Source organism: Perca flavescens, chromosome 4, assembly GCF_004354835.1.
Source record: "Perca flavescens isolate YP-PL-M2 chromosome 4, PFLA_1.0, whole genome shotgun sequence".
Taxonomy (NCBI): domain Eukaryota; kingdom Metazoa; phylum Chordata; class Actinopteri; order Perciformes; family Percidae; genus Perca; species Perca flavescens.
In genome coordinates, this window is record NC_041334.1 from 6,134,604 (window position 1) to 6,152,492 (window position 17,889).

The window sequence follows — 17,889 nt, forward strand, 5'->3', positions numbered from 1 at the left end:
CCTTGTATGTCTGTCTGTGTGTATTGCTGGCAGACATAGACAGGATCAGATGCAACCGTGGATGTGGAAATGAGTGTGATTTGGCCTCCTGATGTCTAATAGCAGACAGAAAATGCATTGGAGATGACACAAATAACTTTTGGATACATATATATTTCAAAAGCCAAATGTGTTATTGTTCGCTGTGTGATTTCAAAACATTTCTGTGAGATTTAATTTCCATAGTCTTTCCTGCCTGACGGTGGTTCCTGTTGGCCTGGCGGGGAAAACACTCTATATTATGGGTCAAGAAGACTATGGAAGCCCAAAGAACCTTTTATATACTCTCTTTCAGTGGTGTTAATGGGGCACCATCTTATGACACTTTATCCAGAACTAATAATACACGTGTTCTGCTTACTTGTCTTTGTTTTGGCAGCTATTTCTTTCCAGTCACCATTTTGCTGGGAGATGCCCCATAGGAAACTCACTGTACAGCAGGAGCAATACTTGTATAGTGAAAGGACAGAAGATTCTTAGACGATTATGAACATCCGTTTAAAAAATGCATGTTTTGTTTAACAACTTGCAGCAGTTTTACTCCTTAGTTTTTGACAAAACTGTAGATCATTTCTATAAATTGAATGTAGTAATCTGCAAGAAATTCTTGAAGTTAAAATTGGTGATTACATGAGAGGCACAACATGGGGCTGGTGAATAGGATGAGCAATAACCAGCTTTAGAGCCACAGAATTACCGGTACAAAAATACAAGTAAATATAGGATTATCATAACTCTGAATTGGAAATTGACCAAAACAAAAAGGGAATTCATACCAATATTTGCCAGGGTTGAAGTCTAACGCTGGTTTGGCTGGTTCCCCAATGTGCTCCCATAATATGAGCCGCAGGATAAGGCATTTCATTGAAATGCAAGGGGAGTGATCATGTTATCGCTGATCACCCAAAGCATGCCTCGCATTTCCTCCATTGTGTGTGCTGAGGGATCCAATGGAGCGGAATGGGTTTATTCAAAGGAAGGAAAGGTGACACAACACCTTCCCCAAGCTTACTTACTGGAATTGGTAGAATAAATGACACATGGCTAAACACAGGAAAACGGGTTAGCATATTCAGGGATGGTTTGGGGTAGACTCCTAGAAAACAAGATACAGAGTTGTGTTCTTTGAGACTAAAAGTGACACATTCAGCATCAAAATTCCCAACTCTGCACTTTATTTTCTAAGAGCGTAGCTTAATGAGTCCACCAATTATTGTTTAAGTGCTTGTCTCTGTTCTTCATCACCAAAGGCAAAACTGTTGCTAGCTTAGACGCTAACAAGCCACAAGCACTTGAGTAGCAGTCACCCCAAGTTGAAAGGGGTTCTGGGTCATTGTTGAGCAGGGAAACATTAATGATCCTCTACAACAATAGCCGTATATCATTAAGTGCATGCACAGGAATTACAGTAAGGAAAGGGTAGGAGACGGGGCATATAGCACTTAGACAATCACATACCTCTTTTCCCTGTTCAAACATTTCCCCGCAAAACAAATAAATCATTGAAATAAAAAGCAGAGAGGGAATAAGTCAATTTTGATTGGGAACGAAGTGATATGATTCACAGTAATGCACAGTAAATAGCATAACTTTCACAGTAAACGGGTAAAAAGATTGGATAGATTGAGGTGTTTTTACATCAAAACCAACCTTCACAGTTCATGTTTTCTTCATGTGCATCTCTTTTCCCTTTGCCTTCATGATTATTGTTCTTATCCGTCAGTATCTTTTCAGCTCAGTGTTTGCCAGATCAACAGAGAAGCTGCTCTGCTGTGATATAAGGTGGGACCTGATTGATAATTCTCCGCTGCAACTACACACTTGCCTACACTTTAGAGTGTGTACTTATTGTCAGGCATTGCCAACTGTGCACATAAGACACAGTATGATGATTTGAAGTAGCAGGTGGTCACTTTAAGCATTTGGAAGCTGAATGAACAGTAAAGCTTGAGACAGGAGGAATGCAAAATAACTTCTGGAACCAATCTTGAGATCCCCTATAGATTTTTTTGATGATTTTAAAAACTGTAGCAGAGACAATTTCCAATGGAAATGTGTCAAATCAATCTATATCACAAACATAACCCAAACTCTGTGACTGATAAATCTAATAAAAACACTCCCTATGGCGGACAGAGTACTCAACACAAAATAAAATGTGGCACACTACACAGGTTTACAATCAAACAAAATGTAGGAAAAGTGCAGCTCTCATTACAGTGCACAGGCTGCCGAGGAGAACATCTTGCAGACTTTCTTTTTACTACATCGCCTCCAACTGATCAGCGAATGTCATAAGACTGGTTGTAGCCCCCACGTTTTCTTTTTAATTCCATGCAATTGAACTAGTTTTAGGATAACTGTGTTTACTTTCCATGTTGAGGAACCATGTGGCTTGGGTGCTAATAAACAGAATTTAAATTCCATTTGGAGAATATACTGCCAGCCTATAGAGGGTTTGCATGTGATGTAATGCACTCGGTGGCCATAGTGCTCTTATAAAACACTGCTTGTATTTTGCAATAAGGGTGATCATCTCAGTCTTTCAATTCCCATGCATAATATCTATGTTGTTATTGACACTGACAGTGATACTTTAGAAAAAAAACATGTCCACTTGTTTGATAGCTAGAGAGCCATCTTGTCAACCAGACATCAATATGTTGCGAGTCACTAGATCTTGCACAGGCCATTGTTAGTACTGTCCTTTGTCCAGAAGTCTTTAACTCTCCTGTTGTCCTCAATTTGACCAATTTTCAAAAAGTTTCTGTATCGGAAATTTGGGTTTCTTTCACCCAAAAATAGTTTAAAAAAAATAACAGAGATGGTTCCATACAACGCTCTTCACAAGCAACATAAATGATGAGTTCACTACTTTCATTGAATTTGGGTGTTTTATGCAATTGTATAGCATGTAAAGAAAAACTGATGAAAGAGTGTTGAAATAGTGACACAAATTTATGAGAAAGCTTCGAAAACAAAAAGAGTGAGAAAAAAATCAACAAAAACATGGAAAAAAGTGACAAAAACATGGAAACAAGTGACAAAAACTTCCGAAAATGACAAAAGTTTCAAAAAAGATGACCAAAACGTAAAATTTTGACCCAGAAAAACTAAATGTTGCATGGTCAACGTGAAGACAACACAAGGGTTAAAGGTCTTTGCTGTGTGCACTGAGCACTGTCATTTTGTGAGGGATATCCAGAATGCGGCCTCTAGCTTCCCAGCAGTAAACTGGTGCTAACGGCTAATAACACTGATGGAGGTGTGTCAGGACAGGTTACACAGGATGACAATATTATTAAGATTTCATATAAGAAAAATAGCCTAAACTCACTGTTGACATGTTGCTGTGTTAATGTTCTGAATTACAGAAGAATGTCAAGCATTATAGATTATATTATATGAATGTTAGACAAAGCTTAACATTATATGGTGAGTAATTTTTATCCAAATAATTTAGGACCTGTTGATAGTGTTTCCTACCTGCATATATTTTAATGCTGTCCTGTTCAGGAATGTAACACACACACACTCCTTTCCACTTTCAGACAGAAACAACATATTTCGGGCCCTATTTTAACGATCTGAAACGCAAGTATCAAACGTGAAACGCAAGTAGCTTTGTGGGCGGATCTCGAGCGCTGTTGCTATTATACCGGCGGGATAAATGACTCTTGCACCCGACGCAAATCTAAAATGCGTTGGTCCGAAGTAGCTAGGTGTGGTTTGGGCGTAACGTGCAATAAACCAATCAGAGCGTCATCTCATAAGAGCAGGCGCGCTTGTTCCATGGCAGATTGCTATTATGACGGTGGATTTGCCTGGAACACGCCAGCGGGAGCTGTCCGGGATACGGCAAAGTAATAAATGCCCGTCTTGGCCGGGTGGCGATGTTGCTGCGGCCTCTCGGGCCTGGAGAGGATTGCTGCAACCATGAAGTGTGGGCCTCTAAACGCACCACCTGCTCCTGTTGTGCCTCTTCCTCCTCCCCCCACTCCATCTCCGTCCACCAGCTCCACCAGGAGCGCATTGCGCATTGCCACCCCCGGGCCAGATCCCACCGTAGTGTCCAATCCCGCCGTAGTTCAATATCAAGTCTCCTTAAGTCGTCCATGATTTATGGAAAGGTGTAAAACACAACAAGCCACAAAGAATGCTGTGAGTTTTTGAAGACTGTACTGTAAAGTGCTTCCTGACTTATCCAAACACCTGAAGCGCATTTTCAGTCATATTTTTCCTTGTAATTATGTATAGTTTGCAAAAATGGGAACTACTGAACTAAGTGTATGCGCGTTGTGCACACGCTACATTATGGCCAAGCATGCGCCCCTAAAATAGCATCTGAATAACGCGCTACTGACTAGCGCCACTGACTTAAGACCAGGTTTTTCCTGGTCCGTGGCGGAATTGTTTTCTGAAACTGCAAAATAGCACCAGGGAACGTTTGCGCCTGAACATGCCTCCTCTTTTCGCTGAACCGCCCCCGGGAGCGCAAATACATTCCCTAATTTACCGACGTGCGTCTGTGGAGGGAAAAGTCCACTGTGCGTCGGGTGCAAAATAGGAATGATACATGCGTCAATTGAGCTGAGTGCAAGATAGGGCCCTTCAAGTTAAGGCTAATAGTTATTTGTATGCATATGGAATATTTAATTGCTTAAATAAGTAATTTAGGAAACGGAACACTAATTTGACCATGTAAGAGACACATTCCCTTTGTTTTAAGAGGACGGAATGGGTGACCTTTTCCTTCAAGCTCACATATATATATTTCATGATATCATTAGCTCAGAAGGCTGGTAGATGGACAACCATCCCTTCTCAATGGATTTAATTAGCCTCACCTTTTTTGTCTCATAGTGTGTGTGTGTGTGTGTGTGTGTGTGTGTGTGTGTGTGTGTGTGTGTGTGTGTGTGTGTGTGTGTGTGTGTGTGTGTGTGTGTGTGTGTGTGTGTGTGTGTGTGTGTGTGTGCGTGTGTGCGTACTGACCTCAGCATGGTGTTCCTCGTTCTGTTGAAGCACCTCAATCACTAGCTCGGCCAGGCGAATATTGTCCTCCAGTTTTTTAGCAGGGGTGACTAACCGACCTACATTCTCTGCAGCACAAAGATTAAGGGTCAGTGTGGGTAGCCTCTGAGTCTGATCACCATCAAAAGTGATCCTCAGCCCAGTCTCCAGCCTATATCACTGGGACAATCTCATGGTCATATCAAAAATAAAAGCATGAAATATCAACATGTTATAATTAGGGCTGGGTATCAGACCTTAGGACATTTGGACTAAAATACATTGTGTTTGTGGCATCAAGTATCGAAAAGTGGAACCTAAGGTCAGATTTTGGTTGATTTAAATCATAGCTGTATATATTTTTAGAATTTAAGAGTATACTATTTTTTCTTGAAGCAAAGCTCAACGACAATATTAAACATGTTTTACCTAGCCCTAGTTATAATTCCAAGGAGACTTCATATTGTAAAGGTATTTTTGCTATCAACACTGTAACCATGAGACCCCATGAGACCAGCACTGTTGGGTGGCTGGAAGTAGTGATGGCCTGTGGTATGAAGTGAATCAGTCAAATCTCTGTCACTGTGACAGAGCAGTCAGAGAAAACATGGGCATGATGAGGGATGCAAACAGCATGTACATTGAACACTCATCATGCAGCAATGTGGTGGTTATGTTGTGTTTATCCCCACAGTATCTGACTCTACTCTGTGATTGCTTTGGCTGGTAAAGTTGCATGTTAGTGCATTAGGAGTAAATATAGACTTCAATACTATGCCCTTTAGTATGTTCAGTGCAACACGTCCTCATACCTAAACGACAGAATAGGTAGATTTCCAATGACTCCCAAAACAACATTTTTGACCATTCCTTTGAGACCTACTTCGCTGTTTGGGGTGGGGGTAGTCTCGCATTGCCAGGCCTTCCCATAACGCTGCAGAGGAAGGTCTGGCTAATTCACACAGCATTCCAGGATGGGAGAAAAACGTGCTCTGGTTTATTGGCATTTCTTCAAACCAATCACAATCGCCTTGGGCGGCGCTATGCGCCGGATGGAGCTCTGCTAAATAGCCTCGGGAAAGGGTCTTGTTTTGGTGGAACATGTGTACATTCAAAGGTTGTTTTAATCGTGCAACAGAAAACTCAGATTGGACAGATAGTCTAGCTAGCTGTCTGGATTTACCCTGCAGAGATCTGAGGAGCAGTTAACCATAGTCCTCATAAATCCCCCAGAGTTGAGAACGCCTACACAAAGAAAAAGGAAGGTGACGGACATCTGGCTGAAACAAGGGACATCCAGCGGAATTTCCGGCAGAACCCGAGCAATCCCGGAAGATACAGACTAGGGTGGGGACGGACTGAAGTGCGCTAGCAGGCTAATTTAGCATTACATTAATTGACTACCCATGCAGCTAATGTTACATGGCAAATTTAATTGTGGGTTAACCCAGCGCTGTTAAACTTGGTCCAAACAATCTTTAACTTAACTATTAACTTTATAAGCATGTTGAACATTGTTGTAACCTTATAACTTTATGGTACACTTTAGCCACCAAGCATTAGCATGAACCACTTGTCAACCAACGTAGATTAAAATGCCATGTCTCTGGGTTTGAACATTGTTGACATTAGGTTGTAAGTACACAACTCAACAAAATATATAACATAGGTATACATTTTGATGCACACATATATATTTAACGTAATTCCAAACCTGTAGTAAATATTAGAAAACAGAACTAAGTAAGTTTAGGCAAGAAAAATACTTAGATATAGTTAAGCATCAGGGATTGGCTTAAAATGAGTCACGTAAAACTACTAAATTGAGGAGGTAACGGTGTCATGAATGTAACTGCATTATGATGCCTATGGGCTAAGGTCCGTAAAACTTGGTTATTTCAAAAAGTCATCGTTGACTTTTGGTTTAACATGGGACACAAACCACGGTGTACGGAGTGAAAGTCCTGTGTTTGATTGACCCATCCACCACCCCAAACTGCCTTCTTGACCTCACTTCCTCGATTGGTCAATAGGTTGCCGTCTAACAACCAACGTAAATATGAGTCGTTATAAGCTGCTTGCACAATCGACCTGTACGGTTGTTTTCTGGTTGAGGACGGTCTGGTTCAGTGAGAGGATTGAATTTATACCACAGCCAAAGAATGTCCTTGTTTCTGATTAGTTGACAGATGCTTGGTGGGCTTAACTAGAGATGGGTTCAACTGACTGGTGGTTTTAAAGTAGACTAGCTTTAATTGTCCTTTGGTAAGAGGCCATGGTATAAGCATGATAATGCACTCCAAGGCTTTCTGATATGGAGGTAATGAATTCTGAGGTAGAAACACCATTACTTAAAGCAGAATGTTTCCACTTAATCCATTATTTTCATATACAGTAATAAGATACCTTGTTGTGCTTTATCACTTAAAATAGAGTAGTGAAGTTGGCAGGGTTACATTGGAGGACCAGGGTTCTAAAAGTAAAAATTATATTATTGGAGGTTGGAACATTTCCTACATTCTGATGGCCATGACAATCATCTTGTACTCAAAGGCACAAGACATTTTACATAACAAGAGACCTCAACTGAGGCTCAGAGAGCATTGCAGTAAGAAACATCCAATCAACAAGCTGCAATTTTGTTGTAGTGTAACTAGAGGCAGGGTAAAGTTAGAGGTTGACCATGGTAGAAGATGTCGGAGGAATTCTAGAATTTAAATCAATTCACATTTTGAGTTTGAATCAATTGTATATCAATGCAGCTTCTATGGTACAGTGTTGTGTTTCTGTATGCAGTGCTGAAGCATTTTGAATACAACACAATTCTGACTTCTCAGCTCTGTTTTAAATCTTCTCCACTGCAAAGACTGCTGAGGTTTCTATATATTTCCTACAACTCAGACATGGTCTAACATCAAATAAGCAGGCATGCAAAGTTTGTGTGAGGTAGAACATAGAATCAAGTTCATTGTGTAACCCATTACCCATCCTATAAAGCAGCGAACAAACTTTACCTATCACCCCAGTCCCGGTAGGATTGGAGAGTAGAGTTACATTACTCTGGTAGAGATGAACAAAGGGAACTTTTCTTCAATTATTGTCTACAATGAAACTGGCACTGTCACAGCTGTGCTTCCTCCTGTCAATGCCAGAATGCTCGGTACTGCTCTGTAGGTCTACTCTATAGCGACTCTTTGGTAATGGTCAGCATGCTACAAAATTGCAGTTCAATGGGTCAGAGGTTAGAATACTGGAATATATTATATATATATATATATATTCACTATATGTGAACTATTCAGAAGGAGAAAAAACACCCTTGGCTCTTATTTTTGTAATTCAGTTCAATTCAATTCAATTTTATTTATAGTATCAAATCATAACACAGGTTATCTCGAGACACTTTACAGATAGAGTAGGTCTAGACCACACTCTATAATTTACAAAGCCCCAACAATTACAATAAGTCCCTCAAGAGCAAGCAGTGCGACAGTGGCGAGGAAAAACTCCCTCTTGTTATGTTATTATTTGTAATTCTTAAACTTGTAGGGGTTAACCTTTGACATCAATCTCATATAAATGCAATCAAACACATGTTTGCTAGTGTGTCACATGTGTTTCATGTATGAATTACCTAGAGCAAGGCCGCCCAATTTTGGGTGCTGCATTCATCAATAAAAACGTAGAATACATAGCAATTACAGTGCATTACTTCCCATAGCTATATGTACAAATGGGTCATGAGAACAGCCTGTCCAGTTTTTACTGTCTCACTCTAATGTCTGCATCATCCTGCTTGATGAGACAACATACACATACACTGCTTTAAAGGGGTTGAATTGGCCACAACAGAGTCATGACTGTGTTCAGTCCACATCTGGCAGAGCTCTTGTGGATCAGTGACTTTGTGCATAACACAGCAGGATGATGGAGGACTGCCTGCTGGAGCTTAAGTCATGCTAACATGGCCGAAAGCTTCCAAAGAATAGGACTTCTGTGCTGGTTCAACAGAGGGGAGTTAGGATGTAGTAATGTGTGAGCTATGATGTCAGAGTTTGGAAGTGTAGTTTTGGAAAATGAGGGACATTGTTTTCTACAAAGATATCATTTCTATACCCTATTATTTTTTATAGTGGACTCCATCTTTATAAGATCTGAACAGGACAGCAAGTTAACAGCTCCATGATATCAACCTGAGATAGAACAGCTCAGGGTTTGGGTTAAAGAACAAGCTATTTCTTGGATTTAAATACTTAAAATGTCACCTGCATGTTTTCTTCCATGTTTGAATGCTTGCACTTTGTGGCTCTCTTGGTTTACTCATCAACAGAAGTGATTTTCACTGACAACGTGCAAACTTTAATAATTGCTTATGTTGGAACCGAGCAGTGTTTAAACTGATCTTAAACAAAGAGCATGTGACCTCCAAGACAAAGGAAGCACATGTGGCCAACACGTGGCCTCAAACAAAAAAAAAGGCCTTTATGTAATTTTAGAACCTTGAAAACTTAGCACTTCCATGAGAAAGACTTCTCAAATTGGCCGAAAGTATGTCACCGCCAAGAACACTGATTTCCGATTGGACAGCGGACCCTGAACGCAGCAGGGGTCCGAGGCCAGGTGACGAAAGCTATGAGAGTCTCCGCCACGCAGTCCTCAAGGATTTTTGCCTGCAACCCCTTGCTGAATGAGAGCACCCCGTCAACGTTGTACGTTGAATAAATAGTATCATTCGCTGGTCAAGTGAGCTGTTCTGTATCTTTCGCGATACAAAGGGATCCGAGTGGGACACTGAACCCACCAAACCTGCAGAGAGGGTAATCACCCTGTTTTTCGAGGAAAAAGAAGGACATCACGCTTTGCTTTTTCTTCAAAGTCGACTGGACTGGTTCGCTCCACTGCCCTGGACGGAGCAGTTTGGTTAATCTCTGGCGAGAGGTTAACCCATTTCTGTTCATCGCGGAGAACCCGCCAATCTAACGGGACTACACACAAAAGTAAGAGGCTTTATAGTTCTGGACAGATGTAGAAGAGTGTGTGTTATTAATGTGTAAAGGCTATTGCTGCTATTGTTTTGCCATTTATGTGATCGGGGAAACGTCGCCTCCTATTTTTCTGTGAATGTATCACTGATCAAGATACGGTTGAAGTTGTGTTGAAACTGTAACTGCCACCTCCCCCCGTCACTGCACAAGCAAGACCATAATCCTGCCTTTCGTCACTACGATGCTGCGATATAACGAGTCGTTATATCGTAGACCTGTCTCAAGACAAACGTTTGATTATTGTTATAGAGGAGACTCAGCTTTTAGCTCACAACAGAGGCAGAAAAATAACACTCCCATCGTTAAACCAATTCTCAGACTCTGCTGTAACGAAATGAGTAAACGAGGAGAGTGCTTATCACTCTCACGAGGATCAAGATTTCAAGTGTCTTTTTTTCAATCATGTCTCCCCCTTTTCTAACCTACATACACACACACACACACACACACACACACACATTTACACACTCGCGCCATTTCGAACAGCTGGCTTTGCCTGTTACCATAGTCACGCGAGACGTAACAGAGTTTTATAACCGCCATTTTGGCACCATAACAGCGCTCCGTGGTGTGTTCCCTCTTTGGCTGTAACACGTGTTGAAATCTTGCGGTGTTCCCCGCCATCTCAACATTAGGAGTAACCATTTTGTGCCTTTGTACTAAAAAACTACAAATAGGCTCAAAGCACGCGGTTCCCCAACCGCAATCTTGAATCTCACGTGGTTAGCCCGACCACGTGGCCCCGCTACTCCTACCCCTCTTCCCTCCTCCTATCCTTCATACACACACACATATACATACATCCACACACACACACACACACACACACACACACACACACACACACACACACACACACACACACAAGCTAGCTTGCTGCTTTTTTTTGCTAGAACTGTAACAAGTCAATAGAGTTGGATGATTGAAGAATTAATGATTGACCATCAGCTAGCTAGCTGCGATATTTAGCTACCCATATGATTGAATGGACACTAGCAGCTAACGAAACCCCTCATATTCACAAAAATGCATTAAATTGAAATTGGATACAAGCGTTAGCTTTGTAAGACCTTAGGGGTAGCTGTAAAATAAGTAGCGTGATGAAATTCAAACTGTAAATATACTATAGTTATGCCGGCAGCTGGCCAGCTCCGCGGAGCCCCGGTTGTCCAGTAACCCAGAAACGGTGACTTTTTCCTGGGTATGGAGCGCAGCGGGGCTGCCGCTGTCTCGTCAGACTGTGTGGACCTCCTGAAGTCCGACACGTCTTACCAAATTTGCAATACATTTTCGTAAAACGGCCCATATTTGAGCTTTATATAGTAGATTTCTCGCATAAAAAAGTCTCAGAAGTGAATTTAGTAAGGAAACATTGCAGTGTCTGAAATATGAGACCTGCTCTCTCGTCTCCAACGTATGTTTATGTCAACCAATCAGCGCGCAGCTCATCTAAATATTCATGAGGATACCATATTTTGAAGAAAAGCCATCGTTCCAAATAGGGCCAAAACACAGGGATGCATAAGGGCCCATAAAATAGCAACTGGGCAATTTTCAGCCCAATCAATTACCCTATTAGGAGACCATAAGGAACAGTGTGAAATACCCTATATAATCATTCTATCATCCCTTTAAATAAATCCTATTAGACTTTAAAAATAAGTTGTTGTGTGGTTATTTGTGTATTGTATTGTAATAACAGTTGGTTATACAGGTCAGTGCTCTATCTTTCACCCTTCTTTTGTTCCTGTTAAAGAAACAAGATAGGTTAATCAAATTAATTAAGATCTGTATTTTAAAGAGAACACCAGCTCTGTTTTCACAGTTCAGTTATTGGCCCCTGAGTTCAGGGTGGTGGCCTGTTTTGACTGTTGTCAATTTAGTAAAGTTATGAATAGACATATTCATAACTTCATTAATATTGATAAACATCTTTGATAAATTGCTAATAATTTAATCTGTACCTCCCCAATTACTTACACTAATTCACACCAAACCTTTTGATTTGGATGTGTTATTATTTACATCAGAACCGATCAATCTCAACAAAGAAACCATCAACGTTCTGATCATTCAGAGCAGTGAGAAACACAACATGGAGGGAAAACATGTTCTGTGCCTCTGTGTACAGGTATCAGGAATGTGGTGATGGGGTATATGGTGGTATGGTTTAAGGTAGACTGAGGAATGAGCTAGCAGTAGGAGTTAGACATACAGTACAACGTCTTCTGGATCCATCAGTTTTTTCTGAGAATTCTCCACTAAGTAAGAGTCAAATGTTTTTTAAAGAACAGGTTGAAAGGAGGAAGAGCAGGTAGGGAGAGGTGGGATAGTTTCAGGTAGAAGGTGAGAGACAAGAGAATATCCAATACAGGTAGGAACAGGTAATGGAAGACAGGAGTCTGAAAAAAAGGTAAAGGTTAGACTGACTATTCAATAGCAACGCATTCAATATCTATCTGCAACCTCTGAGCCAAAGGTTTCATCTTTAAGTGTGGTTTGTGATATAGAAGGCATTGGAAGAAGCACAGAAACACAAAACACACTTTGACATAAAATCCAGTATGGGTAAAAACTGAAACTGCATACAAACCTGTTCAAATGGTTGTAATGTATGCCATCAGTATCAGCATTTAATGGTGGTTTCATTGAAAGACAGAGGCACGTCCATAATAGGAATGTGCGACCTGTCCTTGGACAACTCATCTAACCTGGGTGTGAAGATGTTTCACGCAAAGGATTGAGAGCTAAATAAAATACTCTTTAAATAACTGCAGGATGTGGGTGTCCTGTTTGAATGTCCCATGATCTTAAACACTTAAAGGATTTACACACAAGCAAAGTAAAAATGCATTCAAGTCGCAGACAGACAAAGAACAGGTGGTTGGGGCGGGACAGAAAACAAGCTTACAGAAAGATAAGAATGCGTTTTGAGCGTCTAAGACTTTTTAGACTTTAAAGACTAAAACAACGGATACAAACAGACCAAAAGGACGTCAGGTTACGACAAAAATATGAGGTCGCTTGTTGCGGTTGGCGTGCATACTGGCTGAAGAGGAAAATAAAAGTGTGCAGAGGTTAGGGGTTGAGCTGGGGAATGAGGAAGGTACTCACGAATGGTTAAATCCATCACTTGAGACGCCAAGCAGAAGACAGGATGCTCATACATCTCTCTCTTTTTCCCTACAGAGAAAGAGGGAGGATACCGAGGCATGCGAGAGGCCGGGGTCAGAGAGGTGAGCACACACGTTTCGAGGGTCTTTAGGGTCCATACCTGCATGGTTTCTGCTGCTATTTAATATCTTACAATTTCACACACTTAATGCCATAAAATAATATTGGTGTATCAGTATTTAGTTAATTAAAATCTAAAATGTATTGTATCAGAGGTGCAATATGTCACATTTTGAGATCTTAAATTATAATTATTAGTAGAAAACAATGCAATTCAGTATTGATATTGTTTACAGACTACAGTTTACCCTTTTTCACAGCATGGCATTCTGATCATAATTTGTTTTATACTTTAAATTGATTTTAAACATTGTCTCATTCTGTGTGCCACTCATTTTCAAGTTCATTACTTCAACTGTTGGATAAATAAATAATTTATGAATTCACCACTTTAACAGGAATACAATGATTGTTTTCCCCTGATCCTGCAGATTCCTAACAAATCTTATTGATTTTCTTTCTTTCTTTGGATACCTTCAGGTAGTAGTTTGGATTACAATTATTGTAGCTGAAATCAAAATTAAACAAAATCTAATTTGCATTTTGAAATGTCATGAATGTCATGTACTGATAGAAGTTGTTAGATAATATTATTTGTTTACCAAAAATAATATGGATGCGTCAAAGTGAATTGTGGGTTGCTATAACATTTAATTAACCAGTGAAAATGCTGCATACAGCACCTTTGAGAGTTGTCCTTGAAACTCGAACTGCATCATATCTCATATCTGAGTTGGATGACGCTGACTGACCCATGTCAATGGTTTTCATTGATTGATTGATTAATACCAAAGTCAACAAAACAGCGTCTCAGTCTATCCTTAGAGTTGACAGTTTACAGGCTGTCGAAGCTGGGTGGGGACAGGAAGTTGGAAGACGTTGCAAGTTAAAAGGGTGAGCAAGATGCCGTCGCTGTTACTGTGAGATAGGTACAAGTAGACTGTATCCCTGTGTGTGTGTGTGTGTATGTCTGGGGTTCAAAAATTAATGGGCTGTCTACTTTGGATTAACCATTCGTTCCATGAAGCAGAGGTAAAATCAGAGTTTTTTTCCCATAGGTTAGGAACACACCAGTATGAAGGAAAGGGTTTTAGGGAAAATCTACAATCACAACTGAGAAACTAAGGTAAGCTTCCTTAGTGTCTTCAGGGAGGTGATGGTTTCTTTACAGACATCGTCTTAAATCGACCATTTGAAGTAGTTCAGTGTTAATTGAACAACACTTTGGGAAATACACTTGTTTGCTGTCTTGGACTTTTTCAGTGTGTGTTATTAGATCTTAGCCAGGCTGACCTGAATGCAGCTCAAACAATACTTGTAATGTTATTCTTTGTAATTCTAAAACTTGTAGGTGTTAACCTGTGATAGCAATCTCATATAAAGGTGTCATACAGGTGTGTTACAGGTGTGTTTAATGTATAAATTACTTAGAGCAAGGCCACCCAATTTGGAGCCCGTGGGCCAAGTTATTCTCCTCTTATTCTGAAAGTGCTGTAAAATCATAACCGTAATGACTACGAAACGTTAATTTTGTGCAGCTAAAAAAGTATTTGATCTAAGTTTTACAGCCATGTAAAGCACAGTGCTGGTAAACTTCCATTTTAAATTTTAAATACGTAAGTTTTAGCTATGAAGAATTACAAGAATTACATAATTCTTCAACATCATTTATTCTTGGCCCGTGGCCTTTCATCCAGATACACTTTGGCCCTTTCTATGAAAGAATTTTGGGCACCTCTGACCTAGAGAACAGTGATACCAGTTTGACCTCTGTGTGTCTCGTACAGAGATAGGTCTTGTACATGTTTAGCCTAGCTTAGCACAGAGACTGCAGGCGGTGGGAAAAGAGTTTGACACTTTAAAGTTTATGAACAATAGGCCTTCAAGCTATTTTATTTCTATTTTGCCAGGTTTGAGCTCTGTTCTGTGAACAAAAGCAAGATGTCTCTTGAATCGATCGGTGACTTGCTTCCAAATTAACAAGATGCGACATGTATAAACAAGACAGGAGTTGTTGTTGTTCAGCTGAGCTTTGTGCTAAGCTAGGCTAAACACAACCAGGACTTATCTCTGTAATGGACACACAGGAATAAAAGTTTTTACTTCACCCTGGCTAAGACAGCAATTAAGCATATCTCCCAAATGTCAGTGTTCCTGAAGAAGTTTAGAGCCACAGGTACAGTAAGTCACATGAAAGTGATTTTTGACGAATTATCGTATTCCTGTAAAAACCCAACGGTTGGTACCAGATAAGTGGTCGACTAAGTTTGGAATAAAATGTTTCAGTGGTCTGCAAATTATTTATGATGCCTACTAAAGAAAACCTTGACCATGCAACAGAAAAAAAAAACACTGAACTGCCACAAGCGGCAGTCCCATCATGTCTTGTATATTGGCCTTCCTGTTTTCAAACAGCAGCTAATGGGAAGCAGCAAAAGCCAATAGACAAGGGAAAGAGAGGAGTGAGTATGGAAATCATCAGAGAGCAAGGAGTAGGAAGGCAGAGAAAAGGGAAAAGAAGGAGCATCACTTCAGCTACCAGGCGGGTCAGAGAGGGAGACACAAGCAGTTTAGGAATCAGCTGGAAGAGTAGCTGAGGCATGGTGGACGAAGTCAGCGTAAAGATTGAATTGAATGCATTTTTACTTACTGTACATTTGCTACTAAAATAAGCTGAAGATCAGGCAAGATAAACATAGCATTTGTGTTAAAACTACATTAGGAGAGAAGCTTTTTCTGCAGCTGTGAAGAGAGATTTAGAAGTTAGGCTTTGTTTAGATATTGACAATAGAAATTCATTAAAACACAATAAAATATACGTATGTATATCTGCTTCATTCGGAGGATCTCCATTGGAAACTCACATCTGTGGCAACTAGCTTTATGTACATTAGTTGTAACTTATAGTGGTGGAGGAAGTATTCCGATCCTTTACTTAAGTAAAAGTACTAATACCGCACTGTAAAATTACTCTGTTACAATTAAAAGTCCTGCATTTAAAATGTTGCATAAGTAAATGTCTGTAAGTATCATCAGGAAAATGTACTTAAAGTATCAAAAGTAAAAGTACTCGTGCAGTAAAACCCTCCCATTTTAGAAAGTGTAAAGCATCCAAACTGTTTTTAATGGTCTAATCATTTCAGCTGGACTTGTAGGCTGTTATATTGTTGGCTAGTTTCATTAATAATAAAACATCAGATTTTATAAACTGTATAAATGTGTTTTGTGTGCAAAAATCTTAATGTGTAAAGTAACTAGTAACTAAAGCTGTCAGATGAATGTATTGGAGTAAAAAGTGCAATATTTCTCTCTGAAATGTAGCGGAGTAGAAGTAGAAAGTGGCATGAAAAGAAAAGACTCAAGTAAAGTACAGGTACCTCAACATTTGTACTTAAGTACAGTACTTGAGTAAATGTACTTAGTTACATTCCACCATTGCTTATAGCCATCAATCCCAGAGCAGCAAACCAGAGACAGTAAGTGTCATGAATTGTAATTTCATCAGTTTTTCTAAAAGCTTAGTGAAAATCTTTCTTTTTCTTTTTTTAATGTCATGTACAATAATGCTTTCAACATCATAATTTGACTGTATGTATGTAACAAGAAAGTCCCATGTGAGCATGGCTAATTTGTTCTGTTCCTTTCATCAGTTTAAAGATAATGGTTTCTACACACTTTGGCTAAAAAAAACACTTTTCTTCAATGATTCATCAGTGTGTGTCAATATTATTTAATGATATCCTTGCTGGGATGTTTACTACTAGGGCTGGGACGTTATGCTTTTGTCCTGATTCGATTATTTTACGGTACATGGGTGCCAATTGGATTTGTATTGTGATTTTCATTTATTGTGATTCAATAGTATTGAGTATGGCGATTTCCTTTTCCTTCTTTAACAATAACAAAAGTTGAATAATACTTCTAGAGACAATATCTCATGAGACATTTCTAAAAATGAATTGTTTCAGTCTGACATTTATTTCATTTGTAAAGAAGAACATTACATGGATTTTCTGGAAACTGATATGATGTAGTTGCCGTCAGCGTTACCGTATGAACAGAAAATATTCAGGTCAGTCATTGGTAAATAAATAAATAAAAAATGTAGATTCTGGGAGAAAAAATCGTCGCAAAAAAATCCCGATATATACCTGAATTGATTATTTTCCCAATCCTATTTACTACGACAATTTTCTATATGCTTCCTTAAAACCACTACATGATATCACCACATTTTGCAACATCTGCCCCATTGAGGTCAGAAACCCTCTAAACATCTCTCACATCTGCATTCCCATGTGACAGGAAACTGTCACTGTAACTCTGATTGACTCAGCAGGTTAGACGTTGTATCAATGAGTTTTAACTACAGTAGCACTACCTCAAAGGTGCAGTGATGGAGCCGTAACTTACCTTCCAGTTTGGCATACTCTGACAGGCGTTGGTAGTTGACCAGAGCTGCCTGCTCCAGACACTTACGGATCACAGACTTGACTTCCTCTTGCGGAACCAGAGTTGCAATATCTTTCATCAGAACCTAAAAAGGAAAGACACAGCAACC

The 17,889-nt window shown here is 39.8% G+C and overlaps 1 protein-coding gene across 1 annotated transcript in view; it reads right to left on the reverse strand.

The window, feature by feature from the left end:
* Positions 1-17,889, reverse strand: part of cadpsa (Ca2+-dependent activator protein for secretion a) — a 258,999-nt gene that overhangs the window by 75,048 nt on the left and 166,062 nt on the right. The window contains 3 exon segments of the mRNA XM_028575343.1: positions 5,032-5,138; positions 13,209-13,277; positions 17,742-17,865. Coding sequence (XP_028431144.1) covers positions 5,032-5,138; positions 13,209-13,277; positions 17,742-17,865 — 300 coding nt within the window.